Here is a 24,990-nt window from a genome sequence, read left to right on the forward strand (position 1 = left end):
GTGTTATCCTCATTGTATTTCCACAATACTTGAATTGTTTCTTTCTGACTGCTGGTAATATTTTCTCCTTGACCTAAGAACTCTGGAATTTGGCTACAATATTTCTAGGAGTTTCCCCTTTGGGATCTCTTTCAGGAAGTGACTGGTGAATTCTTTCCATTTCTATTTTACCCTCTGGTTCTAGAATACCAGGGCAGTTTTTTTTTGATAATTTCTTGGAAGATGTCTAGGCTCTTTTTTTTTGATCATGGTTTTCAGGTAAATCAATAATTTTTAAATTAACTCTCCTGAATCTATTTTTCAGGTCAATTGTTTTTCCAATGAGATATTTACATTGTCTTCTATTTTTTTTGTTCTTTTGGTTTTGTTTTGTAATTTCTTGGTTTCTCATAAAGTCATTAGCTTCCATCTACTCCATTCTAACTTTTAAAGAACTATTTTTGTCAGTGAGCTTTTGAACCTCCTTTTCCATTTGGCCCATTTTGATTTTTAAAGCATTCTTCTCCTCACTGGCTTTTTGGACCTCTTTTGCCACTTGGGTTTGTCTATTTTTAAAGGTGTTATTTTCTTCAGCACTTTTTGGGTCTCCTTTAGCAAGCTTTTGACTAGCTTTTCATGATTTTCTTGAATTGCTCTCATTTTTCTTCCCAATTTTTCCTCCACCTCTCTTACTTGATTTTCAAAATCCTTTTTGAGCTCTTTCACGGCCTGATACCTTTGCATATTTTGGGGGGGAAGTTTTGGATGTAGAAATCTTGATTTTCATGCCTTCCTCTGATGGTATGCTTTGTTCTTCCTCATTCGAAAAGATGGAAGAAAATACCTGTTCACCAAGAAAGTAACCTTCTATAGTCTTATTTTTTTTCCATTTTGGGGGTATTTTCCCAGCCAGTTACTTGCCTATTGAGTCCTTTGTCAAGTGAAGGGTATACTCTAGGGACCTGTAAATTCACAGTTCCTCCAAGATGGCACAATCAAGGGAGAGGAGTTTACTCCTCTTCTGGTCTGTCCTCTGGTCTGTGAGCAACCACAAGCACTCTTTTGTGCCCTGGAACTGCAAGTAGGATTCCCTCTCCAGAGCCTCCATCAGCTCCACCACATCAGTATTCCTCCTCATCCCAGGACCACCACTCAGAACTGAGACCCATTTCAGCTGCCCCAGGGTCTTTAGGCTGAGGGCTCCAAAAGTGGAGGCTGCTGCCGCAATGGCTGCCACAGCCCTAGGGTCAGACTGGGCACCCTTCTCACTGACCTTTGAAGCTGTCTTTGGCATTTGTGGGATGAAAAATCTGGGAACTGCAGCTGCTACCTGTGATTCCTCACCCTGAAACCTGCTCTAGTCCCATCTGTGAAGTTCTGCACATCCCACACTTGGGCTGCACTCTGCTCTGATCGCGTACGATAGACCTTTCCTGTTGGCCTTCCAGGCTGTCTTGGGCTGGAAATCTCTTTCACTCTGTTGTTTTGTGGCTTCTGCTGCTCTGGAATTTGTTTAAAGTCATTTTTTACAAGTATTTTATAGGCTATAGGGGTAGAGCTAGAGCAAGTCTGTTCCTCTACTCTGCCATCATGGCTCCACCCCTCCAAGCCTACCTTTTTCTGTCAGTGTCTAACTTATCTTTCTTAGAAGAAATATCTTTAAGTGAAGGATTTTTATTTTCTCTTGTAAGAGTGCCTTGTCAAAATATTTTGTATTTATTTATATGTGTCCTCTGACACAATTTTTCCCTTCCACACTCTAAGAATGTAAGTAAACTCCTTAAGGGTTAGGTATTTGTCTGGTCTTCATATTTCTGGTATCTAGCATAGTACCTGAAAAACATGGTCAATATATTTGTTTAGTTGGTGCCCAATAATTATTAAGTCAGAAGATAGCCCTTACCTTACACATATAAATGACAGGCCAAGGTTAAGGCTTACCAAACATTAATAATTTTGGATCAGTTAGAGCTATCATTTTCAAGATACCACCCAGTAGGTCAAAAGGTATGTATTTAATAAATATTTATTTAATTAAATTAGCTGTAGTATGCTCTGCACTAGGCTTTGAACTAAAAGCTGATAAAAATAAAGTGAATTTACAATATACACAGAAAAGCAGCAGGATAAACCTAAAGAAGAACAGTTTCCAAGAAACTGATTTTCAGAAAGGTGAAGTAACCCTATGCGGTCATGCCATAACTCTATATAGCCTAAGGAAGCTAACTTCAGAGATAAGCTCCCAGAAACGGAATGTAGTTTACCCTGGACATTAGAGGTGCCAGAACTGTTCAGTTTCAAAACTGACAAGCTGGATATCAGTTTTTGCCAAAAATAAAATAAAATAATGCTAATCTAATCTAATGCTAATGTTAATCTTCATAAACGAGTTCATGTTAAATACAAAATTTGCCTGGTGATTACAAACTATTAATAAAACCTAAAAAAAAGTCTTAAATTTTTGTAAAACACTGGAACATTCTTAAACAATCTGTGATTGTGCTTGTAATCTTGAAGAAAATACTGTTATTTAGATCAGTAAAGGACTGGAGAAAACTGAAAATATTTAGAGAAACAAAATGTCAGTAGGAAAAAGCAATTTTAAAAAGAAAAGTTATGAAGAATTTAATTTTCAGCTTGATTCACAATATTCAGAAGATGAAAATGAAGGTAGTTACATGAAAAATTAAATCCTAAAATACACAAATAATTAGTGCTTTTGAAAGTAAGGGGAAGGAGAGGGAGTCTTGCCAAAAGGAAGATGAAATCCTTCAAAGATAAAAGAAAGAACCCTGTAAAGTAAGGAAACTAGAGTTCTAGGCCAAATTCTCTCACTAGCTCATACTGTGATCGTTAGCAAGTCACTTACATTTTCAGGACCTCAATTTACTAACCCTATAAAACAGGGAGGTTAAATTAGAAATCTACGGTATCTTCCAGTTCTGACAACAACATATTCTATGATTCTGTGTTGTACTGTGCTATAGGAATCAAATTCATAGTTATTTGTCAAATATTACAAGTTATTAGATAGATCCAAACTGTACTTCTATGGTTTTGGTTTCCTTTTCTAGTTCAATTTCCTACGTCATCAGTCATTATATCTTGCCATTTCTGCCTCAACAAATCACTGCCCTGCCATTTTAATGCTTAGAATATGTTAAGACCTATTCATAGGAAAAGCTAAGGATTGAGAAATAAACCTATTTTACACAAAATTCTCAGTCAAAAAAATCTAGGTAAAAGTATTGCTTTGTCATAACAAAACAGTAGATTCTTATAACTTAAAAGGGCTCAGAATTTTTATCTGTTCCAATCCATACTTTGAGCATATATGTCCTTCTATAATATCCAAATTCTTCTCAAAAGCTCTAGGAACAGAGATCTCAGTGTACCTACCAATTCTTCTCTTGTAAACCTCTCATTTGGGGGATTTTTTCCCTCCAGTTGGGCCTGTAGTTTTTATGATTCTAGTTTTGTTTCTGAGCATGCAAAAGAAATCTAATCACTCTTCTAATATTTGAAGACAACTGATCCTAAAACTTTTCTCTTCCCATGCTATTCTCTTATTTCTTTCCCCAAGTGGAAGCTACTGGTAAATGCATTTGGACATAGAGTATGGAACTAGAAGTCATTTTATTAAAAGAAGCAGGGCTAAGCATGATGAATCAACAGCAATGACAAAATGGCAAATTAATTTTATGGGAATGTGAAATGACAGATTCAGGTAGACTACAGTTTACTAACATGCAAATGCACCAGATACTTTGAATATAGAGACTTGGAGACAATATTCAAGTTACAAGCTCTGCTTCAATAAAAGGATATGAAGTTGGATAGCAAACAGATTATTGACAGCTTAAAAATTCCAGGATTAGGAGTATGGATTTGATTTAAATTGCACAAATAAAGTACAAATGTTATTCAAAGTACTAAATCTTTTATATACGTTAAAACCCCCATCCATATCTTTTTGGTTTTGACCACTTTGCCTAATCTTTCTTTACAAGCTCTCCTACTCACTTCATTTTGCAATAATCAGCACTAATTCTCCATGTCATACCTCCTTAACTCTCTGCCCCAATCAAAGTAAATACAATATAATTTATGCCTTCTTTGAACTTTGGCAGATGACTCATGCTATGCGAAGCCTATTAAAGGGCTGTGTCACCAACAAACGGAGCCCATTCACTTTTGGATGATACCAAGAAATAGTCTATGCATAGTAAATGGAATAGGCCAACAAAATTTAAGAAACAAAGAGTCTTTTGTCTTCTCATGATAAAATAATTTAAATGAAATAAACAGATTTAATCTACACCAGTTAGAAAAGTTCATTTCTTAGCCTCAAAAGGTTTTATTGTTATTTCTTTTAAACTGAGATTAAATGTATCCTAATAAGATTCAAAGAAATAATGTTGAAGGGAGTATAGGTCTGCAGCCCTTTTCCTTTTCTATTAAGTAAAAACTATTATAAATTATAAATAGAAATAATCCATGAGGATTATACATCATAGGAAAAAGAGGCTTTATTTTATTTTACATGCTTTTAAGTCTATATACCAACTTAATGTTTATTTTAGTATAATGAGGGCCATTTGATGGACTATGCCCAAAAATGCCCTTCCTATTTATTTATCGTCAATCCCATGTAAGTCTTGGGACCTATCTTTAATCATGTCTGACTCAAGGTTAAAGGGCTTACACTTTGAGATGATCACTGTTCAGTCATGTCCAACTCTTCATGACCCCTATTTGGGGCTTTCTTGGCAAAAATATTGGAGTGGTTTGCCATTTTCTTCTCCACCCCATGTTACAGATGAGGAAATGAGGCAAACAGGGTTAAGTGACCTGCCCAGGGTCACACAGCTAGTGAGTGTCTGAGGCTGGATTTGAACTCAAGAAGATAAGTATTTCTATAGAGAGGTAGACAAGTGGAATACACTTGGCACTCAAGACACAGTAGGCAAGGAATATAGCAACCTCCTGTTTGATAAATCCAAGGACCCCAGCTTCTGGGATAAGAACTCACTGTTTGACAAAAATTGCTGGGAAAACTGGATAACAGTGTGGCGGAAATTAGGCATAGACCCATGCCTGACACCATACATAAGAATAAGGTCCAAATGGGTACATGATTTAGGTATAAAGATTGATACCATGAATAAACTGGAGAAGCAAGGAATAGCATATTTATCAGATTTATGGAGAAGGGAAGAATTTTTTACTAAAGAAGAGACAGAAAGTATTATGAAATGCAAAATGGATAATTTTGATTGCATTAAACTGAGAAGTTTTTGCACAACCAAACCCAATGCAACCAAAATTCGGAGGGATGTAGTAAAGTGGGAAAGAATTTTTACGGCTAAGCTCGGGGATAAAGGCCTCATTTCTAGAATATATAGAGAACTGACTCAAATGTATAACCATACAAGTTATTCCCCAATTGATAAATGGTCAAAGGATATGAACAGGCAATTTTCAGAAGAAGAAATTAAAGATATCTATAATCATATGAAAAAATGCTCTAAATCACTTTTGATTAGAGAGATGCAAATCAAAACAACTCTTGAGGTACCACATCACACCTATAAGATTGGCAAACATGACAGAACAAGAAAATGATAAATGCTGGAGAGGATGTGGGAGACTTGGAACACTAAGTCATTGTTGGTGGAGCTGTGAGCTCATCCAACCATTCTGGAGAGCAATTTGGAACTATGCCCAAAGGGCTACAAAAATGTGCATACCCTTTGACCCAGCAATATCACTTCTAGGACTGTATCCCCAACAGATCATAAAAATGGGAAAGGGTCCCACCTGTACAAAAATATTTATAGCAGCACTCTTTGTAGTTGCCAAAAACTGGAAGTCAAGGGGATGCCCATCAATTGGGGAATGGCTGAATAAATTATGGTATATGAATGTAATGGAGTACTATTATGCCATAAGAAATGATGAACAAGAAGACTTCAGAGAGGCCTGGAAGGACTTATATGATCTGATGCTGAGTGAAAGGAGCAGAACCAGGAGAACTCTGTGCACAGCAACGACCACCATCTGTGAGAGTTTTTTCTGGTAGACTTGGAATTTTGTAATAATGCAAGAACTTAGTAAAAAAAAAAAATCCCAATGGTGGTTTTCTAAGGCAAAATGCCTTCCACACTCAGAGAAAGAAATATGGAAGTCATTCACAGAATGTAGCAGATCATGTTTTTGTGTGTGTGTGTTTTTGTGTATCACGTTTTGATTTGTTATATGATTTCTTCCATTTATTTTAGTTCGACCACATAGCATGACTATAGTGAAAATGTACTCAGTAGGAAAGTATATGTAGAACCTATAGAGAATTGTATGCTGTCGTGGGGAGGGAGGGGGTTAGTGGGGGGTAGGTGTGGAGGGGATAAAATCTTTATTTTACGGCAGTGATTGTAAAACATTAAAAAATAATAATAAAATTAAATTAAAAAAAAAAGATAAGTATTTCTGACTCTAGGTGTGGAGTTCTATCCCCTATGCAACCTATCTGCCTCTTCTGAGATGACTGGCTAAAAGAAGTGGTAACTTCTTGGATATTTAAAATGGAGCAATCCCACTCAATTTTCTTCCTTTCCAGCTGTGAGTCATGTAAGAATAGTTATAATCTACTTCCCAAAAGGAAGTAGGTGAGGAAGGAGACTTCTCTTATTCTCCCACCCCAGCTTCCATAAGGTTTTAAGCACATGGTATCTAAAGCACACACCCTGACTTGGCAACCTTGCACTCTTGACTGTCTTTCTGCTTTGGATCTGTTCCAAGATCAACTTGTAGATGACTGTATGAGTTTGAGTTCCCAGATTCAATAAGGAGTTGTTTGGCAGTATGAGAAACTTCTGTTTTGGAGAGGTTGACCATCAACAAAAGGATAGGTCCAAGGCCCTATGTTTTACCAGCAGACAAGGTAGACATGGTAGATAACTAGCAGACTAACAGCAGGAATTGTTTCTTTTTGTACATTATACACTTGTGAGTGTTCTCTGTTTAGCATCCTTTTCAAGTATAGGAAATGAGCACCTATATCATATCTGATTCATATTATGCATTCACACTATCCTAATTCTTAAGGAAGCCCTAAATATGAAACATAACCTAAGATACAAGTATATTTTTATACAACGCTCCAGGATTGGGGGGGTGGGGTTGGTTAATGACTTGAACAATGTAAGAAAAGTGAGCTTAGGACTCTTAGTAGAGTCCAGGTTCCCCTTTACCATGCTACCACACCCTACCGACTAAAACTAGTCAGACTGTATATCTAGGTGTAAAGCAGAGGGTACCCTTAATAAAGAAAAGAGAGGGGACAGTATTCTAACCTTTGTGTGAACAGTAATTAATGGTTCCTCAAAGTCAGACATATATATCTATATATAAATATAGATAGACAGACAGAAACAGACAGATAGATAGATAGATCAGTATTACAAAAGAACCATGATTACATAAATAGGGGTACTACTTTCACCAATGTAGATTACAACCTCTCTAGATGATGATTTTAATGAGTAGCTATGCCAAAAATAAAAAATAAAAACACATGGTAGTCAACCTTCTGGTGACCAGTTTTGCTAACATAGCTAAGTTGGTCCTTGGTTGTCTGTTATTAGGCCCATACTTATGGCCTTTCCAGTTTGGTAGGAATTTTTAGGATTAGTATTAAACTGCCATTGCTACATCTGAATGAAGTATTCAAAAGGGATATTACTAGAAAATTGTAAGGTATAGTACTGAATAATTCATTCTGTGAAACTGCTTTAAAAGTAGATTTTTATAGGAGGCATTGTGGAATTTTGAATAGACAGCTGGCTAAGAAGTCAGGAAGACATGGATTCAAAGTCTTGCCACTGACAAAATTCTATGTGATGTGTGTAAGTCCGTGCCTTAGGCAACTCTCTAAGGCTATAAGCTACAAAAAAGGGATGGTGATATGCACTGGTAGAATGAGCTGGGAGCAGGGGATGTGGGGAGAGTACTCCCTATGTCAAAGGGGTCACAGGTGTGTGCATGTGTGGGGGGGAGGATATAAAAATTTCAAAACTAATCATACACTTCAAATACTATGAAATTTATTAAATATCAAGATTATTATACAGGTAAAGCACATGGATAGAATATACTGACATAATAGCAAACATTTAGTGTTAGAAGGAAATTAAAGAATCACCTAGTTAAACCACCTCATTTTTACAGAGGCAAAACAGTGTTTTTGAAGTTAAAAGTCTGAAAGTTAAAATAATTTAGTAACCCAAGTCTTCTTACTCCAAAGTCAGTTCCTTTTAAACAGCACCACATCCTCTCAATGGATATTACTCATATCTGGAAAAACACCAAGTATTTTCACTGGTTGCCTGGAATACTCTTCTTCTTCATCCCTGCTTCTTGACTTTCTTCAAGTCTCAGCTGAAGCCCCACCTTCTACAGGAAGTCTCTCCTAGTCTTTAATCTTACTGCCTTCCCTCTGAGATCACCCTTCAATTTATTTTGTAAATATTTTGTTTGTACATAGTTGTTTGCACCTGGTTTCCTACGTTAGTCTGTGAGCCCCTTGAGAGCATGGTTTCTTTTTTATTTTCTGCCTTTTGTTGTATCCCCAGCATATAGTATTGTGCCTGTGATGTAGCAGGCACTTAATAAATGCTGGTTGACTGAGTGAAATGTTTACAAATCTGTAAGATGATTTAAAATGACATATAGATGAGTAATAATTAAACAACTTTGTTTCAGACACCTTCTACTAAGTGATAATTCCACCAAAACACAGTAAAACTATCTATACTGGGTGCTTCTATTTTCTCTCTTTTTAATCCTTACAGTCTTCCTTCCTATTTTATCATTCCACTGAAACTGCTCTCTCCAAAGTTACTAATGATCTCTTAGTTGTCAAATCCAAAGGCCTTTTCTTAATCCTATTCCTCCTTGATCTCTATGTACCCTTTGACGCTATCAATCACTCTCTTTAGGTTTTTAGGATGCCACTCTCTCCTGGTTCACTTCCTACCTGACTGCTCTGTCTCTTTTACTGGATTCTCCTACAGATCTTGCCCTCAAACCATAGGAGTCCAGGGTTCTGTCTTGGGCCCTCTTCTCTTCTCCCTCTATACTACTTTACTTGCTGACCTTGGATTTAATTACCATCTCTCTGCTGATGATTCTCAAATCTACCTATCTTGCTCTAAACTTTCTGCTAACTTCCAATCTCCTATGTCCAACTCACTTTCAGACAACTAGAATTGGATGTCAGGTAGACATATTAAACTTAGTAAGTCCAAAACTAAACTCATTATCTTTCTCCCTAAGCTCTTCCCACCTACCTTCCCTATTACTATAGAAGGCAACACTATCATCCCAATTCCTCAGGTTTATAACCTACAAGCTATCCGCAACTCCTCAATATCTCTTACCTTTTATTATGCAATCAGTTGTCAAGGCCTATAAATTTTGTCTTTACAACATCTCTCAAATATATCCCCTTTTCTCCTCTGACACTGCCACCATTAGTACAGGCCCTTATCACCTCATATCTGGATTACTAGTGGGTCTACCTGCCTCAAAAGTCTCTGTATACTCCAATATATCTTATATTCAGCCACCAGAGTAATCTTCCTAAAGTGCAGGTCTGATCATGCCATCCCCAAAATAACATATTTCAGTGGTTCCGTATCATCTCCAGGAGCAAATACAAAATGCTCTATTTGGTACTGAAAGCCTTTCATAACCTAGCCCCATCCCACCTTTCTAGTCTTCTTACACCTTCCTCCCTACCATGCATTTACTCTTTGATGGAGTGACACTGACCTCCTGGTTGTCTCATGAACGAGATTTTCCATCTCTTGGCTCTAGTGTCCTCCATGCCTGGTATGCTTATTCTCCTTGCCTCCCAACTACAGATCTTCCTGGTTTTCTTTAGGTCTCATTATAAAGTCATTCACAATCTGCACACACCTTTCTCTCCCTTCAAGTACTCTACATTCCAGCCCAACTGTCCTATCTACAGTTTCTCAGAGAGTTCAACTCACATTACCATGTCACTGCACATGTGATTCAAACCCCATGCCCGGAATGCACTTCCTCCTCATTCTGGGCTTGCATCTTTAGCTTTCTTCAAAGCTAGGCTCAAATACTATCTTTCAAAGGAGACAAGTCTTATTCCTCTCCACGTCCCCCCAATTACTTTTGCATTTATTTTCCTGTGTTTAGTTAATCCTTCTTCCTATTCCCACTGTAAATTCCCTAAGTACTGTTCTTTTGCTTTAGTAACCCCAATATATAGCACTCCGTAGGTATGAGATAAAAAACTGCTGCAGGAATAGGATATTTTAGTGAACAAAGGCCAAAAGATGCCATTTTAAATAATATCTCAGCCACATGGCAAAAAGAGAGCCTATTAATATTCCAAAAATAAATGGTGCTCCAGAAAACAACTTTGTTTTAACTGATTAATTAATTTCCATAAAAAGAATTAGATTTTGATCTTCCTGGACTCCCTTTGAAATCCATCAAAAATTCAAGCCTTTTCTCCCCAATCAAAACTCTGCCAAGTTGCAAATGAAAAATGATTCCAAATAGGAAAAAAAATGTATTATTTGAGGAGAAATTTTAAATATATTAATATGTATGGAGATTCCATCTCAAGCTAAGTCATTCTACTAAATCTTCTATTTCCTGGATCTGTTCTCTAGATTTTATATGGACTTAAGTCAGCTCTAAAGATATCTTGAAACCATTGACAAATTATTCCAAAATTATAAGAAAATCTATATTCTCAAATAGGAGTTAATAAGAAACATAACTTATATGATGAAAATGGGGTGTAGGAATGAAATTATGAACTGATGATTTAACAAACAAATTCCATTACCAACAGGAATTCAGTTCTATTTGATGAAAATATATTAACAAACCTACATGACATTGTACAACTAAATAGTAACCTTATTTCAAATGTGATAAGAGGCTATATGAGAATATTCTTTCCCAGCATTAAACTGATTGAAACAGTATATGGAATTACCTTTATCTCAATAATAGCTACAATCAGTTAATTTTATCTACACTAAGAAAAACAAAGAAATCAAAGAAGGCATTAATACAAATAATTTCTAACTCAAATTTTATTTATGCCTGAAACTTAAATTTTCACTTTTCATGTTTGCAGTCATTGAGCAAATTAAAAATCCTATACCTTGCTATGAACTGGCAAAACATATCTGAAGAAAAATGAAGTAGTTCACTGATGATTTCCATTTGAAAACATGAAAATAAATTGAATTTCTCAAATTTATGCTGAGATTGTGGGAGACTGGTTTTTAACTCAATTTTAGCAATTACTTCAAAATTTAAAATATTACTCTAAAGTAAAAAAAAAAAATGCAAAAGATACATTGCCAGCACCTAGGAAGGCATTTCCGAGAGTAAAAATTTCAAAGAACTGTCTTCTAAAGGGAGCCTGGGACCATTTGCAAGCCTCCAAGGTACATTCCAAGCAGACACGTTATCAGATTAAAGAAACTGCAAGCACTGGATGTTGAAACCCTTCTTTGTCCAAACCCAGCCTCTTCTTCCTGTGATGTCATACTACAAACCTAGTAAGCCTTCCTCTTCTGTTCTGAGAAAGCAAACCCTGCACACACACACGCTGCACGCGATTGAAGAAAACTTCTCAATTCATCTGAAGCAAGCAACTTTTGGGAATTGTTTCTGAATTCGCTTTGCTTTCCACATTCTGAGATCAGCACGCCAGAAGGGTAGAGAAGGAAAACTTATTTAAAATGAGTAAGAAGATAGAGACCAAGTGAGAATATTTAAAGAACTTCACATTCTAAACCTCCTGTAAGTAACTTTTAAAGTTTAACTTTTCTTTTGCTAAATCACCTTTGAAATTTTATTTCATTAAATTGTTTCATTCATGAAATACAGGATTTTAAACAGAGGCAAACCACAGCGATTTACTTTAAATTTATGCTCCTAAAGAATGACTTCACCGGCTATCTAAAAAAAGGATTCTTTCAACCAAACCAGTCCTGGATCCCCGGTTTTTGTAGTGACTCCTGGAAGAAAAGAATGCTTTCCTCTTGAGAAAACCGACTGCAACTTTCCAGTCCAATTTCATGTTTCTTCTGGAGATTTCCAAGGGAAAAGAAATACTTATGAAGCCATCCAAAGACCCAAAACATTTGCAAATAAATTAGAAGTTATAAAGTAATCATCATCTGAATACGAAAAGGAGGAAAAGGAGGCTGCTGGCTAGGATTTCTACATTGTAAACCTAAAGCACCTTTATAATGGTAAGCACTAACAGTTCTAACTGTTCCTACGATGACTCCTTTAAGTACACTTTGTATGGGTGCATGTTCAGCATGGTGTTTGTGCTGGGGTTAATCTCAAACTGTGTGGCCATGTACATTTTCTTATGCACACTCAAAATGAGAAATGAAACGACTACATATATGATTAATTTGGCGCTGTCGGATTTGCTTTTCGTATTTACGTTACCCTTCCGGATTTTTTACTTTGCGACCCAAAACTGGCCTTTTGGAGATGTGCTTTGCAAGATTTCAGTCATGCTATTTTATACAAATATGTATGGAAGCATTCTGTTCTTAACCTGTATCAGTGTAGATAGGTTCTTGGCTATTCTCTACCCATTTCGATCCAAAACTCTCCGAACCAAGAAAAATGCAAAAATCGTTTGTGTTTCTGTGTGGCTGACTGTGATAGGTGGCAGTGCACCAGCAGTCTTTTTTCAGTCTACCCATTCTACAATCCCAAACTCGACTGTAGAAGCATGCTTTGAAAATTTTCCAGAAGCCACGTGGAAAACCTATCTCTCAAGGATTGTAATTTTCATCGAAACAGTGGGATTTTTTATTCCATTAATCTTAAATGTGACCTGTTCCAGTATGGTGTTAAAGACTTTAAATAAGCCAGTTACTCTAAGTAGAAGCAAACTAAACAAAACCAAAGTCCTGAAGATGATTTTTGTTCATCTGATCATATTTTGTTTTTGTTTTGTACCATATAACATTAACTTGATACTATATTCCCTTATGAGAACACAAATGCTTTTTAACTGCTCAGTGGAAGCTGCAGTGAGGACTATGTATCCAATAACTCTCTGTATTGCAGTTTCAAACTGTTGTTTTGACCCTATAATTTACTACTTTACATCGGACACTATTCAGAATTCAATAAAAATGAAGAACTGGTCTTCCAGGAAGAGTGATTCCAGATTCTCAGAAATTCAAGGAACAGAGAATTTTATCCAGCGCAATCTGCAGACTTTGAAAAGTAAAATATTTGATAATGAATCTACAATATAAAATACATGAACTTAAAGACTGCTGGGATTTAATTGACTAGCACTGCCACAACTGTGAAAAAAGTGTTTTCTTGTATAAACTATTTCTCCATTTCATAGAGACATTTAAACATGAACAGTGCTTTAAAATATCTAAAGTTCTTAGCATTAAAAAAAAAAACTACAGAGAACTGTATTAAGTATTAAAAGTATATTCTGTTTTGGCATCTTCTATATTTGATTATCTGTTTTTCTAAGCTATTTTGGTTTCATGACCTCCTCTTACAGTTAAAATATTCTTAGGGAAGCTGTTATTGTTAGCTCATGCAACAGATGTATCAAAGTATCAAAGTCCAAAGGGATTTTATGATTTAACACATTTTAAATGCTGGCCATCTGACCTAATAATATATATATATAGCCCAGTGCCATATAACCTCCTACCATAACATTACAACTAATGACGTAAGAACAAAGGAGACTGAGGTCTGAAAAATGATGGCAAAAAAAGCAGTACTAATAAAGATAATAGATTTCAGTTTGGAAATAGAACCGAGTAATATAGTTCTTTTAGATACCAGTTTAGTTTTTCTTCACAAATCAATTCAAAAGAACTGATTCTTTTGTGAAGTGGTTTTTAAGGGGTTTTTTTATGTTTCTAACCAAGGATATTTAAACAAAATTTATTCTCTAGTAGCATGAAGATAAGCAAACCTTGTTTAAGGTTTAACCTTGTTTACAATTGTAGAAACTAAAAACTAAAATCAAGTAGTATGGTTTTGTCTTCATTTCACATATAAAAAAGTGGTGTGTGGTTTTAAAATATTCCTAGCCAAATTACACATTTTGTAATTTGATAGAAAGTACAAGGTTCATACTTTCTTATGGGGAAAAATATATTGAGAATAAACACTATAAAATTTGGGTGGAGAGAAGCATAAAAAAAATTTCTTTACAAACTAAAATCTTTGTAAAATTCTTTTGTTAGTATCACAGTTTGTATTTTAAGCATTTTATACAAGAGAAAAGTACTAAGACTCATGGAAGACTGCTGATGATCCTCTTACAAAGAATATTTGAAAATATTAAGAAACTTTTAAAAAATTTGAAATCTTATAGATTTGTAAGTATACTGAGTACTAGCTCAAGGGCCACTGTGAAATAAAATGAAGTACAGTATAAGTTCAACTTTTTAAAATAAAGCCAACAAAACAAACCACTAGTAAACAGATATACAGATTTTCAGTTCACTGAACAAAAGAAACAGAATACAGGATTTAGTCTTAACTTGAAAACCCAATCTCTCTAGCAAAAGCTTTTCTAAAAACTGTTACTCTTGCCAGTTTTGTTCTGTGCATGCTGGAACAAAACTTCAAGCAAATCACCTACTTTTCGGTCACTAAAAAAATTTGAGCTTCCTGTTACAGGGACACAGGCAATATAGGCCCTTTTTGTCAAGTTCAGCTTTCAAAGTATTTTATTTTTTATTGTATACTGGATCTAATTTTACTACATAGCAAATGCTTTTAAATTTGATCTCATTGCTTATTAGTCTGGCTTCCCTTACTGTTTTTGATAACAAAAACAAACATCTGTCAGACAAGCAGGGTAGTGAGAGGGATGGAAACACTGTACTTTCCTACATTCATGTAGCGATACTATACTGCGTAACATGTTAATCATTTCCTTAATGCACAAACCCTGACTCCTGCTTCATAAAGGGGAAATGATGAGAAGGAATTGAAAAAAAACTACAACTGGATGAACCAAAGTATTAAAATACGTTATTTTCCCCAAACACTTTACAACATGATGCTATGGAAAGCCCTAGATTTAGAGTCAGAGGATCTAACTCAATTCTCTGCATGTCACTGCACAAAATATTTAACTTTTCTAGCGCTCAGTTTCCTCATCTGTACAATAAGGGAATTAGATTAGACAACTTTAATTTATATTTGAAAGATTATTTTCAACTCTAAATCTATGATCCTATGTTTTATGCTAAGTTATGGTCATTTTTGTGGTTTTGTTTTTTGAAGGTAAATCTGGTCCTTTACCTATAAGGTGTTACTGTACTTAAAACGTGTTTCTAATGTAAAGTGTAATGAACTACATTAGCAAACAGTTGATTCCCCTTTCATAAGAGATGTTCAAGGAAAGACTAGATGAGATCTGTCAGCTTTCTAGTAGTGAGGATTCTTTTTTCAAGTATGAGTTGAACTAGATGACCAGTAAGGTCAACTCTAGAATCAACTCTTAGAATACTGTGACCAAGATTGTTGAAAGTCTTATTTCAGGAAAACAAAATTAGAAAACATAAATATACTTTTGAAACATATTCTTTTGCCTAAAAAAGCAATTTACAAATACTTTGAAACTATACCAGTCAGTATGTTTTAAAAAAACTTTTCCTAAAAGGGGAATTAATTAATCAAAATTTTTTGTCTTTAAGATTTAGAGGTGCTTTTTTTTTTTTAAATTATTGTGGAAACTGACTTTTTCCTCCAGCAAAATTCAAACTGGTGATTATCTGAAAAAATTTTATTTAACTTTCGTTTCTAAGGAGATAATTGGGTCAAAAGCCTTACATGATTATTTGCTGAGTAACAGAAAAAGAGAAAGGTTTCAAGACATGAAGATGACATAATAAAACAACAAACAATTCAGTTTTCTATTGGTAATTTTATACTCTGAAAGATAATTATACTATTATAAATTACATGCCCTGAGTATTTCAATTCCTTTCAGCCATGGAGCCACATTAATATCAGAATATTGGGAAAATGACACCCTGTATGTGTCACAGATGAGACTTGAATCCAGGTCTTTCTACAACACTATGCCACAACTAGTTTGAATTGAAATTCTTAATATTTCCCAAAAGCAACAATACTATAAAAAGTAACTAAAAATTTAAGATTAACATCACCCAGACAGGGACAATGGGAAGAAATTTCACTGTAATCCATAAAGTAATATGAACTATTGTTATGAATGCTTCAGGTATATTATGAGCTAAATTAGGCTTTTGGGAAACTTTTATGTTCTGTGCTGTAAATGATAGAGGCCTGGCCTCTTTTGATCAGGAAGACATAGAGTTAGTTTCAAGTCTCACTTCTGCCCAAACCAGCTGTGAGATCCTGAGTGAGTCACAAACTCTTAATGCCCCAAGTAGCTCTCTGAAATGCGGAGCCTGTTTTGACAGGGATTCCCCTGCCATCATAACACAGTTCTGGCCCCTCTTCCCTTTCAAAAAAGAAACGATGTTCACGTATTTAGCAACATACAATACTGCTAAACTGATGGCACTCTCTAGAGCACGGGTGGGAAACTTGCAGCCTCAAGGCCACATGTGGTCCTCTAGGTTCTCAAGTGCAAGCCTTTTGACTAAATTCAAACTTCACAGAACAAATCACCTTAATAAAAGGATTTGTTCTGTAAAACTTGGACTCAGTCAAAAGGCCATACCCAACGACCTAGAAGGACACATGGGCTTGAGGCTTCAGGTTCCCCACTCTAGTCTAGAGATAAGCATAGGAAAAATATTAGAAAAGTTACAAAATTTCCAATCACTCTTGAGACATAATCAAAGCTGAAGGTAATGTAGAAGAAAGTTAATCTGAGAAATATCTGTCATCTCACCTAAGACCAGTCACAAACCTAAAATTTTAAAATCTAGTTTTCTATATATAGGAACTATATAGGTTTATATATAACTATATATAGGTTTTCTATATAAGGAACTATAAAGCTAGATAGAACTAATTTTCAACTTCATATGGTAATTGGAGATAAAATAGCATGAAAGAAAATCCTAATTTTTGATAGCATTACTGTACCAAATCACAAAATAAATGCTCAAATTAATGGTCACTTTTCCATTACTACTGCCATACTAGTTTAGCCCCTTATCACCTTACTCCCCTAATTCTGCCTTGCTTCCACTTTTCCCTTACTTACTTGAATTTGTTCTGCACATTGCTAACAGGGAGATCAATGTATCTTTCTCTTGGGTCTACTTTTTTCCCCTAGAAATGGTTATCAATAAAATAGATATTTTTTTAAAAGAAAGTATAGAAAACAAATTTTTATCACAGCCCTGGTAAATATTAGGTGCTTAATAGATTGTATGAGAGTCAAAGGCAACTAGGGACTGGGGGTATAAACATGTGGGTGGGTATAAGACAAGACCACTGGGATCCCCAGGCAACAGATGTAGCTAGGGCAGGTTCATCTATACTCCTTTATGATACTTCTTCCACTACTGAGTTCCCAGGCTTTGAAAGAAATGTTCCAAAAGCAGACATGTAGAGAAGTAGTTACTATGCTATCCACAATATATTTACTTAAGTTGTCTGGAACTTGGGATCTCTCCCCCCAACCTCCCCCACCAAGGGTCAATACGGGAGAAGAGGAGAGGGAGAGAGACAGATATATTTTATCAGATATGTTTTTTTACCCCCAGGAGCAATTACTCACCAGCCTTTACTATCACCTTGGAGGGAGGAAAGGATCCCTCCAAAACACAGATTTGTCCCTCATTTACTCAGTGATTTAATTTTTCTCCTGGCTTCTCTATGTCCAAAGAGATATGGGGGAACACCTAAGAGTAGATACAGAGGAAGCTGGTACTTCACTTTGGAATCCTGGTACACCCCCTTGCTATATTATAAATTATCAGGACCTAAAAGGGGGAGGTGTTCATTTGAGTCAGTGCACTGGGGTAAATTACTCTTCCAGGTCAAATGAGCATCATGAACATGTAAAAGCTGGCAGCTTTGTCACCCACTATACTGAGCTCAAGATCACAAATTCAGGGAAGAATGGCCTGGGAGGTGTTCTGTGGCATAGCAGGCCCAAGGAAGTACACAGAGAGAGAAAAGCAAGTGCAGAAGCAAGTGGCAACAATATGGTTTTTATGGGAAGATGGAGTAAAAATGGCAGAAGATTGTGGTTTAACAGGAAAAAGTACACAGTAAACTTTCTAAACAGATGTAGAAAATGCACCAGACAGAATCCTTATGGGGAAAACTAAGTAAAAGTCACAGTGAGTCATTTTTCCATGTGAGGCTGGCATAAGGAGATAGATGCCTATGGTCATTGCAGAAGGGGTTTGCCCAGCAGTAGCAATATGGAAATTTTTAACTCTAGGGAAAGGCTGTGCACTCAGACAACAGGAGATCCCAGATCTGTACTAGGGCACTTCCAGACCCACAATGGGGCACCAATAGGGGGACAGGTACTATCTGGCAGATTTGTTGCCAACTACCCAGTTCTGAGTAACATTCAAGGCGACTGTCCTGGTTAGAGGTTGGGGGGGAGGGGGCAGAATCTTCAGAGGAATAACTAGGGTAAAAATACAGATCATAGAAGAATATACAATTCTGTCACTCTAAACCAGCAGAACTTCCTAGAGGGTTGATAGGTCTTGAGCCCAACAGCAGACTATTAACAGACCAAACCTAAGTCAGGAACTTGCAGAGCTCAGAGAGGGAGAAAACTGAATAGAGTGCCCTGGATCAGACTACTCTGAAAGCACAGAAAGCTTGCAGGTACTCAGGCTGACCTGTCCCTGAGATAAAAGTAACAAATGGACCAACCCAGAATATCCCCATGAAGTGCCCTGAGCCTAGCCCTTAACATCACATCTAGTCAGGAAGTAGGCTGAAAGATTGAGAAAACAAGTAACAACAACAAAATCCTACCATAAAATGTTATTATTTGTGCTTAGAACACAAACCTAGAAGAAGAGAATAACTTCAAAACATCTGCAAACAAAGCCTCAAAGAAAAATACAACTTGGCCACAGATTCAACTAGAATTCCTGGGGGAGTAGGGGTGCGTGGGGGAATATGGCAAGAGTTTAAAAAGAGTAAAAATGACTTTATAAATGAAAAGGGAGTGCCAAAGGGAACAAAATTAAAAAGAAATGAGAACTAAGGAAGAACTGGAAAGGGAATTAGTAGATTGGCACAAGAGGTATAAAACATTTTCCAGGCAACAAAGAAATAAGGGAGAAGGTAGAATTAGAGGGGGGCATAGATTAAGGGGATGGATTAGTCCTAAGCAAAGCAAAGTCAGACTAAGGATGTACAACTCTTTTTGAGTTGGCAAAGAATAGAAATCTGAGATGGTACCCATAAATTGGAGAATGGCTAAACAAGTTACAATACATAAAGATGATGGAACACTATTGTGCTATAAGAAATGATGAAGAGGCTAGTTTCAGAGAAGTCTGGTAAGATTTATATGAACTGATGCACAATGAAATGAACAGAACCTGAACAAATTATTCAATATCAACAAACAACTTTGGAAGAATTAGAGACTATATCAGCGTAATGACCAACCATGAATCTAGAAGAGTAATGATGAAACATGCTACCTACTTCCTAACATAGAGGCAAAGGACTCAGAATACAGAATGGGATATGTGTGTGTGTGTGTGTGTGTGTGTGTGTGTGTGTGTATATATATATATTATATATATATATATATATATAATATATATATATATTTTTTTTTTCTGGACATGGCCAATAAGGAAATTTGTTTTCACTATACATATTTGTTAACAGATGTTCTGTTTTTGTTTTGTTCTCAACTGGGGAAGGGGAACAGAGTAAGAGGGAGAGAGGGCAGATTTCTGCTGACTGAAATACATACACACACACACACACACACACACACACGCACATTTAAATGAAGGTATCTTACGCTGCCTTTTCTGCTTGATATACTGCCTGCCCTGCCCTGCTGTAGCAAACTGACTTCTATCTTCTTTCCTTTAGTACAGGGTCTCATGAGAGTTCAAAACTAGTTCATACCTGGGTGGAACAGGTAAAGGGATATGATGTATATCAATATTGGGACTATGCATATTGATGAGATCACATCTCCTTGAAGTACAGAAATAGTTACTAGGTTTTCTTTCAAATGTTTAATTCCAACACAAAATAATATAAAGAAAAACATGGAAGATTATGGAGGATGAGCCTTAAATTCAAATTCTAATTTACTGTGAATACATATGGTTCACTTATCTGTCTGAAGGTCTGAAAAAGAAAACAAATTTTACTAATCAAAAATATCATAGTGTAAGAGTTCCAATTAGAACACAAGAAGTTTGATACAAGGAAGACTGCTCTCTAGTTATATACTAGCGATGAAGAGTTGAGGGATGTGGGTTCAGAGAATTAAGGATCAATTACCACATGTCAGTTATAATTATCTGTACATGAAAGGTAGAAAAGAATTCCTTGGGTTCAGCATGTTAATCTAACATTTCAAGAAATTAAGTATTATGTCATATTGATAGCAGAAAAATAAACTAGCATATGATTACTTTTAATTCTTTGATACATCAAAGCAATCAATATTTTGTTGGATCTGTGAAGTTACTGATACATTCCCTCCAGTAGTATAAGTCCCTTCCCAATCAATTCTTCTCATCCTGTCCATATTATCTCAGAAGTCTTCCTCAATTGGTCCATCCAAATTTCTAGAGAACTTCCTCTAGTTCTCTTGATGTTATACAGTAGATGAATTGTCCACTTATTAATCCTCTCACTCACTGCATGGCTAGTCCTCCCTTCCTTTATGGACCCGCATCTACATATGGAAGAGACCTTTAAAGCTGTCTATCTGATATTTTTTATGCTCCTTCTTGTACAAAGTTCTTCATTCATAATATCCTGCAGCTGATTGAGGGGCACCATGCATATCTTCAATGATCTTTCAATGACTCATGATTCTGATTTTTTAGAGATTATGTTATGATTTGTAGCCATAAAACCAGAAGACTAGTGTTAAAAAGATTTTTTTTTTTTTGCATCAGGGAGAAATTTGGGGTCAGTTAAAGAACTATATAGTTACTAAACTGCAATTCAGCCTGCTCTCCTTTTATTCAATTCTGAACCCCACTTGTACATCTGCTCTGCCTGTCCAGGATGTATATCTCTATGAGCTTTCCTTTCAACTGTTTATCATAGCCTGGATGAGAAGTAGTTCTTCATTTATTTGGTTTTTCCCATATGGTTAATTGGACTGAACTCTTTTGAGTGATCATGAATTAGGAGGCTCTCCGATGTTTCAGAACAAAAAGGTGATCATTCACAAACAGAAGCTTCTGGAGGATTTAACTACATATAGGGAATACTCTCCCATCCGGACTCTACTGGATTGGACATCCTCCAGAACAGTAGCAAATATCTTTTGGCTAGTATTTATCTCCCTGCTTATACTTCATTTGATATTATTGATCATAAAGTAGCTAAACAATCTCTGTTGCATTTTTCAAGAAATCTTGTGTGATTTTGAAATATCCATGGGAGATATTTTGTTGTAGGAAAATCTTTAAGGCAACATTTTATAATACCAAATAATATGCTTTTGTAGAGTCAATAAAAGTAAGCAGAGTGACTTAAATCTTGTATTTACTCTATCTCCACTTCTAATATGTAATTGTAAAGCTGTGATCAGCTGTAGAATATTATTTCCAAAAGCTATCTTATTCTTTTTTTTATATTTTCAAAGATGTTTTTGATAAATGTGTATAGATTATTCCTATAAAGATTTTATAGAGACAATAAATTTGGCACATAGGCCTGTAGTTATCTCAGTTATCTTGTTTCAGCTGTCTTAATATACATGTGGTCTTCTCTCCTTTTTTGAAACCTTGAAGAAGTACCCCTCAATACCCTTAAAACTGTTTTGCCTCCAACATGGCCCGCCCCGTATGGATTTTTTTCTGGTCAAGCTATCTATCCACTCTTCATTTTCTTTAATGTAATTTTTACTTCCACAAGATAACAATTTTTTGCTTCATTTTATTAATTACTATGACTTAAAAATCTGAGACTTTAATAAAAAGTTGAATATTCTAAACTATTATATTAGAAATAATTTTTAAAACAATTTCCTAGTGGTTTTTTGTTGTTGTTGTTGAAAGAATGTTAGTTTTCAAACTCAATTAAAATTTAGACTTAAGGAAAGATTTTGCCTAGGGACAAAAGGAAATTCACAAAAGGCCTTAATAACAAATCCTACCTAGGATACTTGAAAATAAAGAAGCATGTTAAACTTAATTACAGTTGAAATACTATTCTCAGAACTAGGTAAAAATTTTGTCACATTGGCTAATATGAAGTCCAATAGTTAATAATGGAAGTAACTGTTTTCCAAATTGCTAGATCAAAAAAAAACCTTTTATTTTTATTGTGTGGCCTTATAAGATTTCTATGAATAAACAAAAACAACAAATGCATATTGCTTAACAGAGCCTTAACCTGAAATGGAAAAAAAAATTAAACATATACATATATATTACACACATACATATATATATCTATAAAACACACACACACACACACATATACAGGTGTGCTCACATAAATAATGTATTTGTGTAACTTCTTACCTGCAGAAAAAAAACAAGATTGATCTCTCATAAATAATTACTGGATGCTCTAATATTATGTTTATATCTCTCTCACGCTCTCCTTGACACCCATATTTACCTATGCTTGCCTCTAATTATTTCATTCTGAACTGAACCTTATTAAATTTTATTCTGGGATAGACCTTGGTTTACAGTGTGTAAACCAGTATGTTCCATCAGATTTAGGCCCTGATTCTCAACTGTATGATATTCAAATATTCTTCCATTAGGAAGAAATTCACAAAGTATAATAAGATTAATTCAAAAGTTATCTCTTCCCAAGTAAATCTAATCGACAGACCACAGCATTAGATGCAGACATACATTCATTTTTATTCATTTCAACCACCAACTAACCAAATAATAATGGACAAGTCTTTTCATTTCTCTGTTCTTTCAGCTTTTAATCTAAATAAACTGAGAAAACCATAGTAAACATCTCTTTTCCTCAAGGATATCCATGAAAAGGATTTTAAGTTACACACAACAAAGTACAGGTCCAGAGAACAAAAATTACTAAAATGTTAGAAAATTAAACCTATGTATAAAGAAAGATTATTTAATTATTTAATAATTATTTAATAATCAAGATAAAGAACACCTTAGATAATTTGTCTTGAAGTCTGGGAAGGGTTATAATGATGACAACATTTTTTCTTTCCTCAGAAGAAATGAATTTAAAATAAGGTAATAAGATGTGTTTGGGGTTAGATTTAGAAGAACTTCCTGACAAGTTGCAAATCTCAGAAAGATGTTTCGCCAGTAGGGACTCTGATTAATCCATTTTTAATGGAATCAGAAATCTTAGAAAGGCAGAAGGATTAATAGAGCCTGACTCCTTTTAGAAGGGCCAAGACAAACACAAATACAGCTGTTTCCTATTTTACAATTCCTTATCTTGTACTAAAATCAACATTAACAGGAAAACTCCAAAATTACCCTTTGGTATTTGGCCAGGTATGAGAAATGTGAAAAATGGTAAAAACATATTAGTAAATTAATAAAGCTACACATTCAACTTGAACATATCTGCAGTTCTTGTAAGAAACAGAACTAGAGGACGTCAAGTTTTACAGAAGATTCAGCCTTATTCATTCCTCTAAAAATGTTTTGAAAAGGCAGATACACAAAACCTGTTGCATTTTATTTAAGGATAAACTTAAACAGTTATGCCCCAAAAAAGTTATTAGAATGCTTTGTCAAGTTTGTTAATATTCCCTTGTTCTACTAGATCAACTAAGAAACCACACTAATTGGTACAGTTGGATATTTCTTAGCTTTAATTTGCAACTGACATCTTCTTTCTTGTCTGCACTTGAATGACAAATTAACACTCCTTTCTTCCAGGCTGTGTTGCGACTTGCTGAGTACTGCAATATAAAATCCTGTAATTGAAAAGTTGAGCACCAACATTTCACAAATATCAACAGTTAAGAAAGGCTCTCTTTTTTCCTCCATTATATCGTCCCATCTTTTAGGTAGTAACAAAGAACCAAAGAAAAAAATTAAAGTTCTACCAAAATGAACTGGCATAGAGAGTTAAAGCAAAAATTGAATAGCTAAGTAATTGGGAAAAATACTGACATGTAAAATGAGGTCTAGAATTCCTATCTTCAAGGAGGTTACAAAGTAGTGAGCAAAACAAAGAGACAAGCACATGAAAATAAGGAGAATGATTTGGACAACACACATACCAAATAGAATACTTTTATAAAACATGCATATACTATCAATGATGAATAATAAATACAATCATTTACTTAAATGTCACATGAATGAAAATGGTTTATGGTTAAGGTTTTGTATTTGAATCATTCTCAAAGGTATCCCCTCAAAAGTCTGATATACTGAATATCTTAACTCTCCTTCTGCCAATTTATGACTAAAAGGGCAAGTGTATAGGACAGGGTGGAGTTGTGTGTGGTAAGAGAATGGCAGTGCATGTCTAATATGAGTAGGAGTATGTAATATGAATGAGTAGATGGCTGGTTACCTCCACCCAGTACAGTGTATTCTGACAACTTTACAAAGGTGCGTCACAAAATATTCTGAAGTATTATGGAAGGTTACAATTTGGGGGAAAAAGATGCATGATAAAGGAGGAGGCACTGAAAATAGCTTGAGGTTCAAAAGTAGAAATAGTTTGAGTAAAGGACTTGACATGGAAAAGGGAGAGGTGTGTAGGCTTTAAAGTAAATACTATTATCTGACACGATCAGGTAATAGGGTATTCTGGTTA

At 35.3% G+C, this 24,990-nt stretch overlaps 2 protein-coding genes across 6 annotated transcripts in view; one reads left to right on the forward strand and one right to left on the reverse strand.

Moving 5' to 3' along the window:
• RB1 (RB transcriptional corepressor 1) overlaps nt 1-24,990 on the reverse strand; it is a 182,620-nt gene that overhangs the window by 68,286 nt on the left and 89,344 nt on the right. Inside the window, exon 18 of one of the 5 annotated variants that reach the window (XM_072610550.1) lies at nt 12,550-24,121. The exons of 3 other annotated variants lie outside the window; for them this stretch is intronic. In XM_072610550.1, coding sequence (XP_072466651.1) covers nt 23,984-24,121 — 138 coding nt within the window. In that variant the 3' untranslated portion in view covers nt 12,550-23,983. Of the gene's footprint in view, nt 1-12,549; nt 24,137-24,990 lie in introns of those variants that run through there. One more of the 5 variants, XM_072610549.1, reaches the window with a different exon arrangement.
• LPAR6 (lysophosphatidic acid receptor 6) lies at nt 12,297-13,544 on the forward strand. The gene has a single exon (XM_072610560.1). It carries the CDS (start codon nt 12,297-12,299, stop codon nt 13,332-13,334), a length of 1,038 nt encoding a protein of 345 aa, XP_072466661.1. The 3' UTR covers nt 13,335-13,544.

This window comes from Notamacropus eugenii, chromosome 5, assembly GCF_028372415.1.
Source record: "Notamacropus eugenii isolate mMacEug1 chromosome 5, mMacEug1.pri_v2, whole genome shotgun sequence".
In the NCBI taxonomy this organism is placed as follows: domain Eukaryota; kingdom Metazoa; phylum Chordata; class Mammalia; order Diprotodontia; family Macropodidae; genus Notamacropus; species Notamacropus eugenii.

Bases quoted from the DNA above. Each gene is read 5' to 3' on its own strand.
- LPAR6 (XM_072610560.1), top strand. From the start codon at position 12,297: ATGGTAAGCACTAACAGTTCTAACTGTTCCTACGATGACTCCTTTAAG.